Consider the following 21,559-nt stretch of genomic DNA (forward strand, 5'->3'; position numbering starts at 1 on the left):
TGGTCCCTCTTTTGAAGAGGATCAATGACATCACAAGGGTGATGTCTTGACTTGTGGGTGAATTGGATTTAAGTGGGGCAGAGGGGCAAAGTGGTCAGCTTCACTCTCTCCTTCAGAATAAAATGCAATTTTGGGGGGGTGGGGTAATGAGGGTCAAGTGACTTGCCCAGAGTCACACAGCTAGTAAGTGTCAAGTGTCTGAGGTCAGATTTGAACTCAGGTCCTCCTGAATCCAGGGCTAGTGCTTTATCCACTGGACCACCTAGCTGCCCCCTAAAATGCAATTTTAAGGATAGAATTGAATTTTTCAGAGCTATAATTAGGGTAGGGGCATCTAGGTGGTGTAGTAGATTGAGTGCCAGGCCTAGAATTGGGAAGAGTAATATTCCTGAATTCCTATCTGGCTTCAGACACTTACTAGCTGTGTGACCCTGGGCAAGTCACTTAGCCTTGTTTGCCTCAATTTCTTCATCAATAAAGTGAGCTGGAGAAGTAAATGGCAAACCACTCCAGCATCTTTGCCAAGAAAACCCCAAATGGGGACATGAAGAGTCAGATAAGACTGAAAAACAACAAACAACTAGGGTGATGCCATCAGGATTTTGTACCAGGGTATCAAACTTAGAAGGTGCTAAAAGCACTTGTATTCAATCAGTAAACATTTATAAAGTGCCTACTGTGTGTCAATTACTGTGCTAAGAACCTGGGATACCAAAAGAGGCAAAAGACTGTTCCTTGCCCTCAATGAACCTATAACAACAACAAAGATTAGTGCTTAGGTATCGTTGTTTGGTCCTTTTTAAATTATGTCTGACTCTTCGTGACCCCATTTGGGGTTTTCTTGGCAAAGATACTGGAGTGATTTGCCATTTTCTTCTCCAGCTCATTAGACAGATGAGAAAACTGAGTTAAACAGGGTGAAGTGACTTGCTGAGGGTAGTAAGTATCTGAGGCCAGATTTGAACTGGGAAAGATGAGTCTTCTTGACTCCAGGCCTGGCACTCTGTGTACTATGGTGCCACCTCGATGCCCAGTGCTCAGGTAGCAGCAAGAAGAATGAATTCAAATGGGAAGCTATTGGATGGTCTACCATCTTACCTCCCTGCCCGTACTCCCTGCTGCACTGGGATGCTCCAGGATCTTTCCCCTCTTCTCCAAGGCCTTCCCAGCAGTTACCTGGAAACTCCACTGAATCTCTAACCCCTCCTATAGCCGCTGACCCGAGGGGACCCTCATCCCTTAGTAGCCGAAGTCATTTGTCACTACTCTTGCTGCAATTGTTCTGTCTTTGCTTGCTTTTTCAGCACACGGGACTAATGAGACGCAGGGGAACCTGATATGGGATCCAAATCTGCTGGAAGAGTTCCTAGGAAGTGACTTTGGTTTGGGAGCCTTGTGAGTACTGGATGCTGTTCCAACTTATTATCTTTAGACCTCTGGGGATCGGGGCTAGAGTCCGTCTGTATGTATTACTGGTGTATGAACCATTCTTGATGTCCCTTTGAGGGAGTCCAGTATCACAGAATCCTGTAGCCAGTGCTTACTTTCTGTAAACAGAGCTTGCTTATGTGCTCAATCAGCAGTAGGAATTTCGTTCTTGGGTTTTGTTAAAGGGTTAAATCCACAGGAGGGAGCTGTATTGTCTTGGGTTTTAAGGATGACTTATTTTTTGCAGGATCAAGAAATCATTGCCTTTTAATTTTTGAAATTTTGCCATATAACTTCAAATTGATAGTGGCTAAGACGTAGCAAACACATTGTTGTTGTTTGTCCATCATTCTTCTTCTTCTTTTTTTTTTTTTTGGCAGGGCAATGAGGGTTAAGTGACTTGCCCAGGGTCACACAGCTAGTAAGTGTCAAGTGTCTGAGGCTGGATTTGAACTCAGGTCCTCCTGAATCCAGGGCCAGTGATCTATCCACTGTGCCACCTAGCTGCCCCTTGTCCATCATTCTTTTTTTTTTTTTTTTTGTGAGGCAATTGGGGTTAAGTAACTTGCCCAGGGTCACACAGCTAGTAAGTGTTAAGTGTCTGAGGTTGGATTTGAACTCAGGTACTCCTGACTCCAGGGCTGGTGCTCTATCCACTGCGCCATCTAGCTGCCCCCCTTGTCCATCATTCTTGAAGAGGATCATGTCATCAGGGTGATGTTATGACTTTCACTGAATTGGATTTTAAGTGAGGAGGGCTGTGCAAGGTCACCAACCTCATCTCTCCTCCAGAGCCATCTGGGTCTAGTGGCAAGATATATATATATATATATATATATATATATATATATATATATATATATACACACACACATATATATACATGTATATATATATACACACATATATATACATATATATATATATATATATATATGTATATGTTTCCATATACCCAAACCCACACATACATATCTCAGAATGACTGGAGATAGCCCTGGATGTTTAAGGCAATTGGGATTATGTGTCTTGCCCAGGATCATATAGCAAGTAAGTGTCTGGGGTGAGATTTGAACTCAGGTCCTCCTGACTTCAAGGTCAGTGCTCTATCCACTGTGCCACCTAGCTGCCCCATAATAAATGCTTATTGACTCTTAACTGATTTTTAAGTGAGTTGCTATGTTTCATTCCTACAGGAAAGAATCCTTTGTTTTTCTATTCCACTCCCACTCACCCCCCCCCCAAGTCCAATCTTAACGATGCCTTTATTGAGGTAGGGGTAGAAAAATTTCAAAGTGGAGATACAAAATGTTTTAACTCACTTTAAACACACACACATACACACCTCTGTCTTTAATATTAATTTTCTTTTTTGAAATTACTGAATAGGTCACTTGAAAAAAAATTCAGGAATAAATATACTGAAATAGTGCAGGAACCATGAACCCATTGAAAACTTACCCTTAAATAGACCCTTAAGTAGTAATCTTGGTGCCAAGAACACAGTCAACAGAATGCATTTGGGCATCAGGATAGAAAAGGCTGCTGCTGAATTCTACCAGATGGAATAAAGGGGGAGCAGCCTTGGGAGAGACTCACCTAGTATGCAGTTTCAATAGGGAGGAAGTAGTAGTAGTCCTCTTACATACTATAATATTATATATAATTATAATTAGCTAATTATTCTTGCTACCTGGATTGTAATCTTAATTGGTTCTACGGGATGAAGCAGTACAAATACTATGAGTGCCTTCTAAATTTGGCACCCTAGGACAAAGGTCTAGTTGCCCTGCCCTAGGCACACCTCTGCCTTTTAGCTAGTTCATCCTATGTTATGTATTGCATATCTAGGCTCCAAAGTATTTCCAGTCATCTGAGAACAGTATTTAGATGTCTGTGATATCCTTGAATTGAGGCTGGTTCTCAGGCATGCCTGCCTTGTTTAATTAGGTTTTAGCTCCATGAGGAATCATTCACCTACCTACCAGGAAAATCAGTAACACGAAAAAGCAGAGTAGCCACTTCTTGGAAATCCCCAAACCACACAAGAAATATGCCTGGCACCTTCTCGGCTTTGTTGTTATTGAAATTTGTTTGTTTGTTTGTTTGTTTTTTTTGGGGGGGTCTCCTTTACTTCTTTTTTTTTTGTGTGTATTTTTTTTCTGGGGCAATGGGGGTTAAGTGAAGTCACTTAACCAGGGTCACACAGCTAGTGTCAAGTGTCTGCGGCCGGACTGGAACTCAGGTCCTCCTGATCCAGGGCCAGTGCTTTATCCACTGCACCACTTAGCTGCCCCTGGGTCTCCTTTACTCTTGCTGAAGAGATGCCTAAAGCCCCAATTCTGCATGATTCCCCTTCCTTAGACTTTTGCCTGCTGCTCTCAAATCAGTTGCTGACCTTGAGCTTTCTGCCCTAATTGGCTTCTGGCCTCAGCTTCCTTATTTTTGACTGCTCATCTATGGCAATGGGCTGGGAATGGTGGATCAGTGTTCCTTGTGACAAGTGGATGCCTACCATCAGAAACAGATTACAAAGTAAAATTAAGGGATATGTGATTTTGATCAGGGAACAGAAGGACTTGAAAGCACTGGTATTGTTTTCATCTCTTCTTCCAATCAAAGGTCAGGTCTTTGGAAGAGAAAGAAAGATATAGGAAATGAAGAGCCATCTAAGGGAATGATTTTGAAGAATGAGAATTGGTTGGGGTTTTTTTGTTTTTTTGTTTTTTTGTTTTTTTTTTTGGTGAGGCAATTGGGGTTAAGTGACTTGGCCAGGGTCACACAGCTAGTAAATGTTAAGTATCTGAGGTCAGATTTGAACTCAGGTCCTCCTAAATCCAGGACCGGTGCTCTATCTACTGGGCCACCTAGCTTCCCCGAGAATTGGTTTTCTTTATCACCCACCAAGATGTCAGAATGGTAAACTAAGGACTGAACTTCATGAATCCCTGGGACTTGGTCTGTCAGTAAGAGGGAGAAAGTTTGTGTCAGGGATTAGTAAGAGATTAACAGGTGCCTTTCACAGCAGATGAGTGTGATGTCTCAATAAGCCTGGAGGAAATACAGGCAGGCATGGTTTAAGTACAATGGTCCAGCTAGGGAAACAGCAGATGAAGCAACGTGTCCGTCCAAGCACAGAGTCAAGCATCCAGTGAGAAGGAAGAGACCAGATGTAAGAGGCAGCTTGGTCTGAGCTGGAGTCAGGTTTGACACCTCACTCTGACACTTGTTTTGTGGCCTTGTGTCAAATGAGATCATAACTGTATGCCTGGCACAATATAAATATGAGCTGCTGATATTATTATTACTTAACCTTCCCAGTTTTTGTTTCCACGATGCCAATCGAGTGTAAGCTCTGGCAGGTTCTCCCAACCTTGAAAGGTTGTGAGTACGGACCTGGTGATTGGGTGTCCATTGTCTGAGGACCAGTGCAGATAAGTTTGGAGAGGCTCATCACCAGGTTGGTAGCAGTATGATGAATTTTTGGTCAATAAAGCCTGGCTAGTAAAGGTGATATGTGCTCTCTAAGCTCATTTTCCTCTGGACCCTGTATGTACTTGTGGGAGGTAATGTCATAAACTTTTGGGGGAATATTTTGTACCAGCTGTTCTTACTACTGTTGATGTTCAGTCATTTTTTCAGTCATGGCTGATTCTTTGTGACCCCATTTGGGCTTTTCTTGGCAGAGATATTGTAGTGGTTTACCATTTCCTTCTCCAACTCATTTTACAGATGAGGAAACTGAGGCAAATGGTGACTTGCTCAGGGTCATACAGCTAGTAAAGGTCTGAGGCCATATTTGAACTCACAAAGAAGTCTTCCTGACTTTAGGCACAGAATGTTATGCACTGCACTACCTAGGCGCCCAAAGTATAGTTAGTAATGTAATATATTCTTTTTGGGGGTAATTTTTTTTTTTTTTGTGAATGAAATTCAATTAAATCTTTATTGCTAACGTTGGGGTAAATTCACTAATACCAAAGAACCTGAAAGGTTGTACATTTTAACTTGCTGTTTACTAACTATATAGGCATTTTCTGCTTAAAAAAAATAAAAAGGATCTTGCACTGATAAACAAGCTATATGACAACAGATAACGTTTCAACTAGCTTTCTCAAGCCATAGCAAATATTTCCATTTTCTTTAGCCAATGGTTGTAATTGTATCACATTACTTAGGTCCAAGTTCTTTCTTCAAAGAGCCATCAGAATAACATGGATTGAAGAGATTTTCGAACACTTGCCATTTCTTGCTGCTGAGTGTCCATCATAATTGTCTTTTGTAACGTGGCCATTTCTTTTCTAAGTTCATTTTGTGCACCTGTAAGGAGGCTTTCATGATTCTTCTCCAAGTCTTCCAATCGTTTTCAGTCTCTGGCTCTGAACTATTCTGGCTCGTTGCAAAACCTTTTGCTGTTGTCGAAACATATTAGCCAGCTTTTCTTCCTGTTCTTCTGCTTTCTGAACATCCACATCCCACTGCTGAAATAATGTCAGGAACTGCTGAGAATATTCCTGGTTGAGTTTTTGCCTTTGCTCTTGCTGTGTTTTCCAAACATGCTCAATTTTCTGATTACTAGTTTTAAGAGAAGCCTTAGTATACATTTCCAGTCTTTTCCTCTTTGCAAGAAGAGCTTTGTTAATACCACCTCCAAATCTTTCCAACATGTTCTGTGCTTCACCCCCCATATCTTCTTCGACTGTTCCATGAGTAATGACTGTAAGAAGATCTTTTTTTCCCATGCTTTTCAATTACTGGAGTCTCTCCTTCCCTGGCATCTTCCTCAGAACCATTCAGATCTTTCTTGTCATCTTTGTCAAAGTCATAAGCTCGGCTCCCCTGAGCTTCCACTGCTGGTTTCCCCGATTTCCCTGTATGTTTTCTTCCTGAAGGTGCCATAATTAGGCAATTTCTGACTCAGCCGCTGGTGGGGGGAACCTCCCCTGTTCTCAGCTTGGGCCCTGGTCGGGCAGCGGCCTCTCACGCCGGACCTCAAGCTGCGCCTCAGGCCCCGGAGCTAGGAGGAGGTCCTGGGGGTAATTTTTTTAAATTTTAGAATTAAATACCAAATGAGAAAAGAAAAAAAACCATACCATTGCCATGTACACAGCAGAAGATAGGAAAGGATTCAATGTAAAACAATAAATTTCCATTTTATGAAAACCTATATTATAAATATTATATATTATTTTCAAATCTGCCCAGTTTTTCTTTGCTTATTGGTTTTCTTTTGTTCTCTGCTGTGTATTTTTTACTTTATTATTTCCCCCCCATTCCTCCTTCCTAAAGAAGGCTACAATTGAGCGTGGATATGTATGTATATATGCATATATACATATATGTATACAGATATCTATATACCTCCACATATATACACCTTTACATTCATACACATATATGTAATACTATACTATTCTTATTTCCCCTCATCATCTATTTTTCTGAAGGTGGATAGCATCTTCCTTCACGAATCCAAATCTTTCCATGTTTTTCCAAGTCAACCAGCTCATAATCTCCTACACCACAGCAATATTGCAACCCAATAATATCCTATCTGGGAGATGGTTCATGAAAGTTTTCCCCCAATTTTCTACATTCCTTCTATTCTTGTTTACATAAGTTTTATTTACACAAGAAAAATTTAATTTAAAATAACTGAAATTACCCATTTTACACTTCAACAATGCTCTTAACTTATAATATAGTTTAAAGTCTGATACTGCTGAAAATATTTTCTTTACATCTTTTTTTCCTGGTTTCTTTGAATTTCCCGATCTTTTGTTATTAGTTTTTTCTAACTCAGTAAAATAATTTAAACAATAACATAATTGGGATGACTTTGAGTCCATGGATTAGTTAGGTAAAATTATATTTAAAAAATGATATTGTCTTTACCTACCCTTTTTATAATATTTCCTGAAAGAAATATTGCTTGAATTCAAATTTTTATTCTACTGTTTCTGTTTTATGGGTAAATTCATCCCATTCACATTCTAAACTACAATTACTTGCTGTGCATTTTCCTCCTTCCTATTTTTCCTCACTATGAGAAGGTGAGAAGTCACCCTATTTATCCTATACTTCCTCACTCCTCTACTTTACTTATACCTGCCACCTTGCCCTATCCACCCTCCCTCATCCTCTCTCCACTCTGTGCCCCCCACCCCCACCTTGGGCAGCTAGGTGGAGCAGTAGATAAAGCATTGGCCCTGAAGTTGGGAGGATCTGAGTTCAAATTTCACCTCAGACACTTATTAGCTGTGTGACTCTGAGCAAATCACTTAACCCCAATTGCCTCAAACATCTGGGGCCATCTCCAGTCATTCTGATATATATATCTTGCCACTGGACCCAGATAGCTGTGGTGGAGAGAGTGAGGTTGGTTACCTTGCACAGCCCTCCCTCACTTAAATCCAATTCACTACAAGTCATGACATCACCTTGATGTCATGATCCTCTTCAGGATGAAGGACAGACAACAACAAGAACAAGAACAAGAACAATAACAATCCTCTCCCCATTCCCTATCCCCTTTTAACCTATTCATGATGAGAGTAGGTTCCGTCATTACCTGCCCTCCCTGCTACTAGCTTCTTCTATATCAATTTTTCTTTTTGTACCTCATTTGTATGAGGTAATTACTCCTTTTCATCTCTCCCTACAGAGTTTTACTTTTTTTTTTTTTAGAATCACCCCATCATACTTGGGTCAGCCAAAGCATTTCTTTCCTTCTTTCTTTTTTCTTTTTCAGCCAAAACATTTCTATCAAACTACCCAAATAATAATGACAGTCATAAAGGTACTGCTAATATTTTCACATAAAAGAAGGAAACACTTTGTATTTATTGAATCCCTTATAATTGGTCTTTAATGTTTACCTTATATTTCTCCTGGATGTTATATGTTGAATTTTCCCTTAACTTCTGGGTTGTTTTTTGTTTTTGTTTTTTTTTGTCACAAAAACCCGAAAATCTTTCAATTTGTTGAATGTCCAATTTTTTTTCCCCATTCAGGATTATTCTTAAATTTGCTGGATAAGGTACTCTTTGTCATAACCTTCACTCTTTTGCTCTAAGGCATATAGTATTCCAACACCTAGGATGATTCAGAGTACTAGCTGATAGGTCTTGTGTAATCCTTATTGTAGCTTCATGATATTTAAATTGTTTTTGTTGTTGTTGTTGTTGCTTCCAATATTCCAATATTCCTGTAGGTTTTTCTCCTGGGATCTCTTTCAGGTGGTGATTAGTAGTTTTTTTTCTTATTTCTTCTTTGCCTTCTTGTTCTTGAACTTCAGGGCAATTTTCCTTGATAATTTCTTGAATCATTGTATCAATATTCTTTTTTTAATTGTGATTTTCAGGTACTTCAATTATTCTTATATTCTTTCTCCTCAATCTGTTCTCCAGATCGATTATTTTTCTAATGAAAGGTTTCACTTTCTCTCCTATTTTTTTCATTCTTTTGGTTTTGTTTTGATTTCTTGTTGTCTTAGAATGTCATTATCTTCCCCTTGCCAAATTCTAGTTTTCAAGGAATTATTTTCTTCCTTAAGTTTTTGGTTCTGTATTTCAAAGTTGGTTGACTTTCTTTTCATAATTTTCTTGATTTTTTTGGATTGCTCTTTTTTTTCCTAATTTTTTTCTTAATCTTCCTTATTTGGTTTTTAAAGTACTTTTAAAGTTCTTCCAACAACTCTTTCTGTGCTTAGGACCATTTGACATTTTTCATTGAGAAAGGAGTGGCTTTTTTAGCTCCATTATCTTTCTCTAAATATGAACCCAGATTTTCTCTATCCCTGTAGTAACCATCTACATTTGGGTTCTTTCTCCTTTGCTCTCTCATATTTATTTATTTATCTATCCAGCCATCCATTTATTTATTTACTTATTCATTCATTAATTTATTTATTTAGCCATCCACCCATCCATCCATTCATTCATTTATTTAACTATTTATTAACTTATTCATTCATTTATTCATCTATTTATGTATCTGTGTATGTATGTATGTATGTTTTGTTTTTTTTTTTTTTTGCGGGGCAATGGAGGTTAAGTGACTTGCCCAGGGTCACACAGCTAGTAAGTGTCAAGTGTCTGAGGCTGGATTTGAACTCATGTACTTCTGAATCCAGGGCCGGTGCTTAATCCACTGTGCCACCTAGCTGCTCCTGTTTTGTTTTTTAGTAGTTATTTTCTGAGATCTGTCTTAGGGCTCAACCTTAGGCTCTCCTCTTCACTCCTAAGCTCTGGCTAAACCTCCAACCACACTGTCCCACAAATGATCTTAATCCCTGCAGTCCTTCTGGTGGCTACAAACGACAGCTGTCTTTTCTTCCCTGGAACTGAGACCAAGGACTGCTCTCCTGTACATGTCCACAGCACACAGACTCCCTACCCCTTGATACTGTACTCACCAGTGTACTAGTTCCTTCTCTCTGCAGTCACAGCCTGGGACACTTCTGGTCAGCACAGCTGTGACTGGCATCTCTCAACAGTGAAAGGCCTTTCAATCTTCTCCTACTCAACCATCAGACAGCTAGGTGGCACAATAGATAGAGTACTAGCCCTGAAGTTGGGAGGATCTGAATTCAAATCTCACCTCAGACACATACTAGCTGTGTGACCCTGGGCAAGTCACTTAACCCCAATTGCCTTAAAACATCTGGGGCTGGGGCAGCTAGGTGGTACAGTGGATAAAGCCCCGGCCCTGGATTCAGGAGGACCTGAGTTCGAATCTGGCCTCAGACACTTAACACTTACTAGCTGTGTGACCTTGGGCAAATCACTTAACCCCAATTGCTCAGCAAAAAAAAAGAAAAAAGAAAAGAAAAAAGAAAGAAAGAAAGAAAACATCTGGGGCCATCTCTCGTCATCCTGATGTATATCTTGCCACTGGACCCAGATGGCTCTGGAGGAGAGAATGAGGTTGGTGATCTTTCACAGCCACCTGTCATGGCCCTCTTTGAGAACAAAGGACAAACAACTCCAGCCACTCAATCCATCAGACCCCCACATAGTCTGTGAGATGAAAGTTTCTAAGGCTGAGGCTTCCTCTCAACCTAGCTGCCTCCAGGGCTAGTTGTTTGTTGATTCTGCAGAGTTAACATGGAGGTGCTTGCACTTCATTCAGGATGAACTTCTGCTCCTGGAGGTCAGGTCTTTCTTACAGTCTTCTCAAATTGTTTTAGGAGAACATGTACTTTACTCCGAGTTTATTTCTCCTGTTCTGTGGCTATGTTCTGTCTTTTTGTGTGTGTGTGTGTGTGTGGAGGAAATTTGAAGGGCAGAAAGTTTTCTGACCTACTCTGCTATTTTCTCAGCATCCTCTTGTAATGTAATATATTCTTTTTTTTTTTTTTTTTTTGGTGAGGCAATGAGGGTTAAGTGACTTGTCCAGGGTCACACAGCTAGTAATGCGTTAAGTGACTGAGGCTGGATTTGAACTCAGGTCCTCCTGAATCCAGGGCCGGTGCTTTATCCACTGCGCTGCCTAGCTGCCCCAATGTAATATATTCTTGACTAGCTGTGTGACCCTGGGTAAGTCACTTAACCCTCATTGCCCTGCCCCTCCAAATGCTAGTGGGGTTTAAATTGAGTTCGTGATCCCAGGCTATATCTGGCATATTGATTCACCAGAAAAATAAAGAATATTATTTAGAGTATCACTAATTACATTTTTTAAAAAAAATCTTTGAGCCCTGAAAAATCTGCCATTTCCTTCTCCAGCTCATTTTACAGATGAGGAAACTGAGGCAAACAAGGTTAAGTGACTTGCTCAGGGTCACACAGCTAGTAAGTGTCCAAGGCCAGATTTGAAATCAGGAAGATGGGTCTTTCTTCATCTGTAAAATGAGCTGGAGAAGGAAATGGCAAATGACTCTAGTATCTCTGCCAAGAAAATCCCAAATGCGACCACAAAGTCAGGCACTACTGAAATGACTGAATAACAACCAAGTTTTTTTCATCTCTAAATCTGTGATCTCATGATTTGTCCAGAAGGTTGTTCCCTTTTTCTTTTTCTTCCACTCTCATGGCATTGGGGGTGGAGCTAAAGGATCTTCAAGAATGAAGTGATTCAAACATTCATCTAGCAGATTTCAGAATGGACCTGGGTCACAGTTCACAAGGATTGTTAGAGTTCAGGGTCATTTAAACAGATAATTGGGTTGGGATCAGATAATCTGCACTTAACTTTGATAACATTTGTTCAAGTATATGCTGTTAGATAGAAGAGCAATAATAATCCAGGGGAGCAAAGAAAAATGTGTTCAGTACTAGATGCCAAGGAAGTTGATAACAGGATGATACTGTTCAATGACTCTGCTCCACCCAAAGGCAACATCCTTTTATAAAGCAGAAAAAACCCAGAATGAGTTCTGCATGTGTGATACCTGCTTGTTCATGAGATCCAAGAAACAGAGCTAGGCTGGAGGCCCAGAAAAAGATTCATTTTGAGATTCTACTGGCAGATTTTTTCAGGGCTCAAAGATTTTTTAAAAAATGTAATTAGTGATCCTCTAAATAATATTTTTTTTTCTGGTGAATCAATATGCCAGATAGAACCTAGGATCATGAACTCAGTTTAAACCCCACTACCATTTTTTTTGGGGGGGGCAGGGCAATGAGGGTTAAGTGACTTGCCCAGGGTCACACAGCTAGTAAGTGTCAAGTGTCTTAAGTCAGATTTGAACTCAGGTCCTCCGGAACCCAGGGCTGGTGCTTTATCCACTATACCACCTAGCTGCCCCCAACCTTTCTGCCGTCTCCATAATTATCTTCTTTCCTGCACCTCCTTGTACCTTCTTCCCTCTAAAAGAATCTTCCCATCTTAGTTCTATGTAGTCTCATTGCCTTATCATGATTATTATGATGAAAGTTTATTACTATAATACAAAGACTACCAAAGATGATTAATATATTGAACTGTTATCAATGATTAATATTTTAGGTCAAATAACTTCTTCAGATTAGCTGACCAGCAGGTTCTCAAACATTTTGGTTTCAGGACCACTTTATTCTCTTGAAAATTATTGGGGACCCCAAAGCATTTTTGTTTATGGGGTTTTATTTATTGATATTTATGTATCAGAAATTAGAACTGACCATTTAAAAGGTTAATTGATTAATTTAAAAATAATGATAAACCATCAAAGGTTAACATACATAACATTTTTTTAAATGAAAGTAACTACATTTTCTAAAAAAAGTTTAGTGAAAGGAACAGCATTGTTTTGTATATTTTTGAAAATTTTTTCAATGTCTGCCTTAATAGAAGACAGCTGGAATCTCATATCTGTTTCTTCATTCAATCTGTTGTAATATTTTGTTTTAGTTGAAGTATCTAAAGAAAATTCAGCCTCATAAAGATATGTAGTTAGGAAAGGGAAGAGTATTTTTTTTTTTGGTGGGGCAATGAGGGTTAAGTTACTTGCCCAGGGTCACATAGCTAGTGTCAAGTGTCTGAGGCCAGATTAGAACTCAGGTCCTCCTGAATCCAGGGCTGGTGCTTTATCTACTGTGCCACCTAGCTGCCCTGGGAAGAGTATTTTTTTTTTTTAATTCATATCAGTCACATTGTAAACGAAAACAGACAAAAAAAACCCCAAGAAAAAGAAAGAAAATAAAAAAGTATTCTTTGATTTGTATTTAGACACTACTGGTTCTTTCTCTGGGGATAAATAGCATTTTTTATCATGTCAGAAGAGTATTTTTAATAGCCACATAATGACTTAGTATTATTATGAAAATAGTTTTGACCTCATGGGCCCCCTGACATTTTGAAAACTGCTGAATTGGACTAATAGAACCTTAGGAAAAGAGACACAGGAGAGGTCAGTTTTTATGAGGGAAGAAAAGAGTTTCAGGAAAGATTCAGAACACAGGGTAGTCCTGGATATAATGGGTTTGGATTGGGAGGGGCTACCATATTGTTACTAGTAGACAATAAGAGATGCTGAAAAGGGAAGAGAGGAGTCCAAAGACTAACTCTCTACTACTTTGCTCCCTATGATATTGCTTCCTTCCTTTGAACCATGGGGGTCTTAACCTGGGATCTGTTAACTTATTAGATAGAGAGATAGATAGGTGGATATAGAGATAGATGATAGATAGATCGATAAATAAACTGTATTTAATATAACTGGCTTTCTTTATTTGCTTCTTTATTTCTTTATTTGCTCATTCATTTATTTCTTTATTCATTCATTCATTTATTTCTTTATTTGTTTGTTTATTGCGGGGCAATGAGGGTTAAGTGACTTGCCCAGGGTCACACAGCTAGTAAGTGTCAAGTGTCTGAGGTCAGATTTGAACTCAGGTCCTCCTGAATCCAAGGCCAGTGCTTTATCCACTGCGTCACCTAGCTGCCCCCTTCCTTTATAATCCTAAGCAAAATGCTTAGTTTATTCATTAAAAACACTCAGAACAGTTCCAGAGTCTTTACCAGATTGCCCAAAGGGTCCATGATACAGAGAAGTTAAAGAAACCCTACATTAGACATCGTGAAGATAAATATCCAAGAAATTCACTGTGCCCAGTAGACAGTAGAAGTTGTAACAGGCTCTTGAGATCCTTAGTTGTGAGATGGAAGAGAGTCAGAGGCATAACTGCAAATTGGAAGAGAGAGTTTGGACTATCCTTTACCAGAAGGCAAAGCTGTAACTGGTACAGGGAAACTGGGGTTTTACTAACCCCAGGATACTGAATTTAGGGGTTGCCAAATTTTGAGGGCACTGAAGCCAGCAGAGCTTAGGCTTTAATTAGCAAGAATAATTAGTTGCACTGGAATCTACGACATAGCATCTTCTTTACTTTCCCTACTTCCAAATGAGGGTGTGTTTCACACAACTTGTGCTGAATACAATTTATGGCATTTGCTTCAGGTGCAAACATTCCTAGTTATCCCTCTGCCAGAAGGTGGCCATCTGTGAGACATGGGCTGGGGGAGGTGGTGGGAGGAGGACCAGGAAGCCAAGAGCTTCTGGTTTTCTTCTGTGTACCAAACAGTCTGAGCGTGACATAAAGCTAGGTTTAATGGGTTTAGAATGATTCTTGTGTTGCAAAATCATTTTAGATCCTAAGCAAATTGATTGCCAGCTGTGTATTTCATGTCCTCAGCCTATAAGCAAAGGACTGATAAGGCATTCCCATGGACATTATGAAAATCAGAGAAGCAATTAATGTGGGTAGTCCTTTGAGAAACAAGTCCAATGGGTCCGAAGTAAAGGGGAGGGTGTGTGGGGGGAATGATAAAAACAAAACAATTTGATTCCTTTCTCAATTTATTTAGACACAATCACTTACATAGTCTTAAGGATTGAGTTAGTTAAGATCTTCAAAGCCCCCTTTCTTATGTTGACTAAAGAACATACTATTTTTAGCCATTAAAAACAGTTGAACAAAATCACTTCAGAAAACAGGAGTGGCAGATGTTTTGAGATTTGAGAAGTAAACTGTACCAAATCTCAAAATTGATTGAAAGTCTAATCTTTTAAGGCTCTTTTCTCTGTTATCTTCAATTTCCTCCTCTGTCCCTAAAGATTCCATGGCTCTTTTATCTTAGTATCTTTTTTTTGTCTACTTTCTGTCTTTATTTCATATTTCTATTTTTTTTAAACATCACTATCATTTTTCAGTGACTCTCCCTGCATCTTTGCAATAGAAACACTCTTGTAAAAATTAAGTGCAGTTAAGCAAAGCAAATCAGTACATTGGTAATGTCTAAAAATGTATGGCTCATTCTGTGTACCACCTATCTCTCTTTAAATTAAAAAAAAATTCCGACAACAAATACCAAATAAAATGAGTATTCCCACACACAAAGTAGAACAGAAAAGAAGTTTGTACATAAATTTGTTCATCTATCACATAACTTTCTTTTTTATTATCTTAAAAAATTCTGAACTTTAATGTTCAATGATCATTTCCATGTAAAAAGAAAAAAACATGAATTTCTATTACATACAACAGTTTTTCTTTTAAGTATTTGCTAAATTCAATGTCATTTTCAAAGCTGTTTAGCTCATTTATATTTCTTTCATACCTTCCTTTTATTATCTTCTGTGCACTATAAAAGTTACTTTAATGACCTCTCTTCCCTTCACCTCTGACTCTATTACTAGTTCCCCTCTCCCTTGGTCCTCTTATTCCTCTGGGAAAAAAAAGTAAAACAAAATTCCTGTTGAAGATATGCATATTCAAACCAAATAAAATGCCATATTTTTCATGTCTCAAAATGCATCTCATTCTATACCTAGAATCTATAACCTCTCTGGCAGGAGGTAAATAATATGCTTCATCATTGGTCATCTGGAATTGGGGTTGACCATTTCATGGACACAGTTCTTAAGTCTTTCTAAGTTATTTTTCTTTAACATTTTGTTTTTATTTTATAAATCATTCCTCTGCTTCTGTTCACTTCATTCTTTATCAGTTCATATACATTTTCCTATATTTTGTTAAAACTACCCCTTTCATCATTTCTCATGGCAAAATACTATTCCATTACATTCATATGCCATAATTTGTTCAGTTTTTACCCAGTCGATTGGTTTCTACTTTCCTTTTACCTTAAAAAAAACTATAAAAATTGATTATGTAAATATATGTGTATGTATACTGTGTTGTGTGTGTGTGTGTATATATATATATATAATCCTTCTCTGTGTGTGTGTGTGTGTGTGTGTATATATATATATATATATAATATATATATATCTCCTTCTTTCTTTAACTGCCTTGGGGCATATGTCTAGAAAGAGTTTTAATGGGTAAAAATATATGCAAATATGTGTATGTATATATTTCTCCCCTTTTTTGGCTGCCTTGGGGCATGTCTAGAACGAGTTTCACTGGGTTAAAAATATATATGTGTATATATACATATACATATATATGAGTGGATTTTAAAATATAATTCCAAATGGGTAGACCAATTCACAGTTCCACCAACAGCAACTGGTGTTGAAGAATTCCTTCCATTTGCACGCCCCCAACGTTTACCATTTTCATCTGTCATATTTGCCAATCTGATGGGTGTGAAGTGATACCTCAGAGTTGTTTTCATTTGCATTTCATTTATTAGTGACTTAGAGCATTGTTTCATATAGTTGTTGATTGACCCCATTTCTTCTTTTGAAAAACCGCTGTTTCATTTCTCAAGAAGCTCCTCAAAGTCTGGAATTAAATCTTCTGTACATTATATGCAATTCTGAAAGTGTCCAGTAGAGGGAAGTGTAGTCAGTAAATGATTGGTGAGTGTGAACTGTGAACTGCAAGTGACATCTTTTCTGGATGGTGTCTACTGAATAATGCCATCAAAGCAACAATAATACTGGAAATTTATGGTAGCTAGGTGGTGCAGTGGATAGAGCACTGGCCCTAAAGTTGGGGGAAATCTAAGTTCAAATGTCACCTCAGACACTTACTAGCTGTGTGACCCTCGACAAGTCACTTAATCCCAATTGCCTTAAACATCAGGGGCCATCTCTTGCTACTGGCCTCTGGAGGAGAGAGTGAGTTTGGTGACCTTGCACAGCCCTCTCAATTCACTGAAAGTCATGACATCATCCTGATATCATGGTCCTCTTCCGGAATGATGGAAAAACAACAATACTGGATATTTGCCTGGCACTTAAGAATCCAAGAGGAGGGGGCCAGCTAGGTGGTGCAGTGGATAGAGCACTGGTCTTGGGTTCTGGAGGACCTGAGTTCAAATCTGGCCTCAGACACTTGACATGGACTAGCTGTGTGACCGTGGGCAAGTCACTTAACCCCAACTGCCTCACCAACCAACCAACCAAACAAACAAACAAAAAGAATCTAAGGGGAGAATTTCCTTGGAGTGAAAAGAAATGCTGGTGAATTTTGGAATTTGTTTTGTACTAGAAATGTGGGAATTTAAGGGGTCTTTTATAAGATTTGGGCCAGTCAAAGGTGAAGCAGGTCTTTATTACCTCACATTTTAACTCACACAAGGGGAAGGCTCAATATTTAAAATAATTACAGCCAGGAAAAGGGCATGGGGGAAATTGTCCAAAATAAGAGGAATTTTGGCGAAGGATACAATTAAATTTCTGTCTTTAGAGGTCAATCACCAGGTGCTATAGTCTTTAGGCCACAATAGAAAGGGGAATGGGAGTCAATGATGGTCTTTTGGAGAGGCTGCCTTTGGGTTTGACCAAAATTTTTCCAGTTCTCTTATTGATCTGTAGTATTTTTTTTTTTTAGTGAGGCAATTGGGGTTAAGTGACTTGCCCAGGGTCACACAGCTAGTAAGTGTTAAGTATCTGAGGCCGGATTTGAACTCAGGTACTCCTTACTCCAGGGCTGGTGCTCTATCCACTGTGACACCTAGCTGCCCCGATCTGTAGCATTTCTAAGACCTTTAGCTTCTCAGGTTGCTAAGGAGGCAAGGGCCAAGGGTTTCATAGAGAGGAAATGGATACTCAGGAATCTCTAATTACCTTCATACCTCTGAGATGATAGGTGTCTTTCAGACAAAGCCTTGGAATATACAAGCATGGGGCATGGAAGTTTCCATTAAATAGTAGGGTGAGGGCCATTAGACAGGGGAAGGGGGCATGTCTAGGGTAGAGTAGCCTGTTCCAAGTGAGTCTTATGGGCACCAGGGACAGGGAGTATGGCATAGACACTGGACCTGTGATTTCATGGGTATAGGAAATTTCTGCATGAGGAAGCTCATTCTGCCAATGCAAATCAATATCTTCCCTGCAGTTTATGATCTTAGATAGTTCCTAGAACATCAAGAGGGTAAGTGATTTGGCCAGGATCACAGACGATAAATGTGAGAGTAAAACCTGGTTCTTCTGGTTTTAAGGCCAATGATCTATTATTTCATAGCAGCCTCTTTGGTCCCTTTGGGAGTCAGAGAAATGCAAAAAACCAGAGAGCATTTGCAGATCATCATATATTCAAACACCAGGAACCCATCTTTAAACTCAAACCATGCAATAAAAGTCAACTGAGGTCCTCTTGTACCCCTTTATTTTGTTTCTTATGGCTTTAGACTGTTAGAAGGAAAGTTCTCATGATCAGGCCTTCCAGAAGTAGCACACACAAGCTGACAGAAGCAATTTGTGTGTGTGTGTGTGTGTGTGTGTGTGTGTGTGTGTATGTGGGGAAACGTCATTGTGAGATGAAGAACTTATGGGGTATTTGTGCCAAGTGGGAACCACTTTCCCAATTACTTCATTCTTCTGCTAGGAGCTGCCTGCCCCCTGATTCTTATAACTCCCTCAGAACTTGAGCTGAAGACAGAGATGGCCATTCAAGGAATGAGTGACTCATGACGTCAGGCTTTTTCTCTAGAGCCAAAGAAAACAGAAGCAACTTTCAATTGGTGGAAATTCCTTTTGCCTGATGGACATAAGTTTGGCATGAGGGTTTAGCGCAAACCGGTGAATGTTAGCAAGATTCTCGAGCTTTTGATGGCGGGACTGCATTAGAAAGCCAACTTAAGAACTTCTAGCATGTGAGATTTAGGATAGAATGAAAGCTTTCACTTTTTGTGAAAGAACTAGAAACAAAATGAATGCCCATCAGTCAGGAGACAGTTAAACAAATTGTGGCAGGCACAGGAACATAATGAAATATTACCACACTGTGAGAAATGATGAGTATGAAGAATATAGGAAAGCTGGGATGATGTAGGGGAACCATTATCAAATGAGGTAGCAGGACCTGGAAAACAATTTAAAATGACGTGCTGTTCATTTGTTTCAGTTGTGTTCCACTCTTCATGACCTCATTTGGGGTTTTCTTGGCAGAGATACTGGAGTGTTTTGCCATTTCCTCCTCTAGCTCATTTTACAGATGAGGAACTGAAGCAAACAGGGTCACACAGTCAATAAGTGAAAACAGATTTGAACTCAGGAAGATGTCTTCCTGACTCCAGGCCCAGCACTCCATCTAATTAACTTGCTTAAAGTGACTACAAAAAAAATAAAAGGAAAGGAAAAAAAAAGCTAAGACTGAAAACTGTGGCATTATAATGTTAAGTTTTTCTCTAAAGAAGAGAGAAGAAAATGAAACCTCCCTCCTTTCTTTGCAGGGGTTGGGGAAAGTATGGGTATGGAACATTGTATATACTGTTAGTTGTCAGACCTGGTTAGCTTTGTTGAACTTCTTTTTTGTACTCTTTTTTTTTAATTCATTGGGGATGGCTCCCTGGCTAGGGGAGGGGGAGATATATATTTGGAAATAAAGGTGATATAAAAATAAAAGATAGCAATAAAATTTTTTAAAAGAATTGTCTCTGAGTAGTGGAAAAATAATAAAGATTTTAAGCAATCTTCTCTAGGTAATTTTTGGCTTTCTTTGGTGCAGTGGATGGAGTGCCACACCTGGAGTCAAGAAAACTCATCTTCCTGAGTTCAAATCTAGCCCCAGACATTTACTAGCTGTGTGACTCTGGGCAAGTCACTTAACTTTGTTTGCCTTGGTTTCCTGACCTGTAAAATGAGTTGGAGAAGGAAACGACAAGTTATCCACTTTCTTTGCCAAGAAAACTCCCCCAAATGGGGTTCTGAAGAGTCAGATATGACTAAAAAAGGACTGAACATCTGGCATGGATTGGTTGAAGGTGGGGGATAGATTAGAGTCATAGCATAGAGTTGGATCTGGAAAGGGCCTTCCTAGGTTTAGAATTAGAAGGGATCATCTAGCCCCAGATCATTCATTTTATGCATGAAGACACTGAGGTCTAAGAAAATGAAGTGATTTGTTTAAGGTCACCTAATTGTAAGCAGCAGAACTGGGTTATAAAACTAGGTCTTCTGGGGCAGCTAGATGGCACAGTGGTTAAAGCACCGGCCCTGAATCCAGGAGTACCTGAGTTCAAATCCAGCCTCAGACACTTGACACTTACTAGCTGTGTGACCCTGGGCAAGTCACTTAACCCCCATTGCCTGCAAAAAACAAAAAAACCAAAAAAACAACAAAAAAAAATAAAACTAGGTCTTCTGACTCTGAATTCGATGTTTTTCAAGCTGCTAGGAAACTGATTATCAAAAATGTTTGTATCAATGATAAAAAAATAATAGTACCCTCCTAGTGCAGTTAGCCAATAGAACCTCTCCTTTTGAACTTAAGAGAGCCTGATCCTTAGACTTGGTGAATCTGGATGTGATATGAAAGGCAGCCAAAGAGAACCAAAAAGATGAAATTGTAAGATCCTGTGGTCCTTAAATCAGGTATGTCTTTCCCAGAGGATGGAAAAGTAAATGCTTCCTGGGCTAATCTAAAATGACCACTACAAGTTGCTGTAGATCAGTCCCGTGGACCAGTGATGGTTCATGGAGATTCTTGATGTATTTGGTGTGTTTATAATACAATCTGTTAGTATTTGAAAGACAGTGTGGCATAATGGATAGAAGACCAGACTTGGAGTCAGGAAGATATAGGCTTAAGTTGTTTCTCTAACACATTCTATCTGAGTGACCGTGGCTATGTTGAATAACTTTTCAGTGCCCCTGGCAATTCATTAAGACTTTATAAGTTATAGAAAACCAGTGCCAACCAGTGTTGGTGGTGAATGTTCCCCATACTCATGAAATCATGGGATGTTACCACCCCCCCCAAAACATTGATACTTTTATTTCTTGTGGGAATTATTAATTTTCTTGTGACATTAGTCTTCTCTTAAATATTGTAGTCATAGTATCTGAGCCCTGGAAGTAGTCATGTTCCTTTGTACCAACAGTGATATATGTGTGTGTGCATGTGTAGATGCACGTATACCTGTGTGCACCATTATAAACCTATCAATCAATCGACAAGCACTTATTAAGTGCCTACTAAATGTTAGGCATAGCATGAGGCTCTGTGGAAAGAAAAATAAAAATGGAACAGTCTCTAGTCTCCTGAGTTTATATTTGATCAGAGAGGATGACAACAATAGTGTGCCTGTCACTATTCTGAGCACTTTGCAAATATTATCTCATTTGCTCATCTCAACAACCCCAAGCATACATAAACATATACAAAATAAGTACAAAAAATGAGGGTGAGGAAGGACATTAGCAGCTCAGAGTTTAGTCTGACCTCAGTTATCATCTGGAATATTGTGTTTGCTACTGAGCCCCATGATTCCTTCCTCCTTCCCTTCCTTC

The 21,559-nt window shown here is 39.2% G+C and overlaps 1 protein-coding gene and 1 pseudogene across 1 annotated transcript in view; one reads left to right on the plus strand and one right to left on the minus strand.

Annotated features, from left to right (window-relative positions):
- The window catches only part of MYRFL (myelin regulatory factor like), a 150,272-nt gene that overhangs the window by 1,016 nt on the left and 127,697 nt on the right, over positions 1–21,559 (plus strand). The window contains exon 3 of the mRNA XM_043967689.1: positions 1,247–1,395. Within this exon, the coding sequence (XP_043823624.1) occupies positions 1,247–1,395 (149 nt within the window). The remainder of the gene's footprint in view (positions 1–1,246; positions 1,396–21,559) is intronic.
- LOC122729497 lies at positions 5,613–6,327 on the minus strand (annotated as a pseudogene).

The sequence above is a fragment of the Dromiciops gliroides genome, chromosome 5 (genome assembly GCF_019393635.1).
Source record: "Dromiciops gliroides isolate mDroGli1 chromosome 5, mDroGli1.pri, whole genome shotgun sequence".
Lineage (NCBI taxonomy): Eukaryota > Metazoa > Chordata > Mammalia > Microbiotheria > Microbiotheriidae > Dromiciops > Dromiciops gliroides.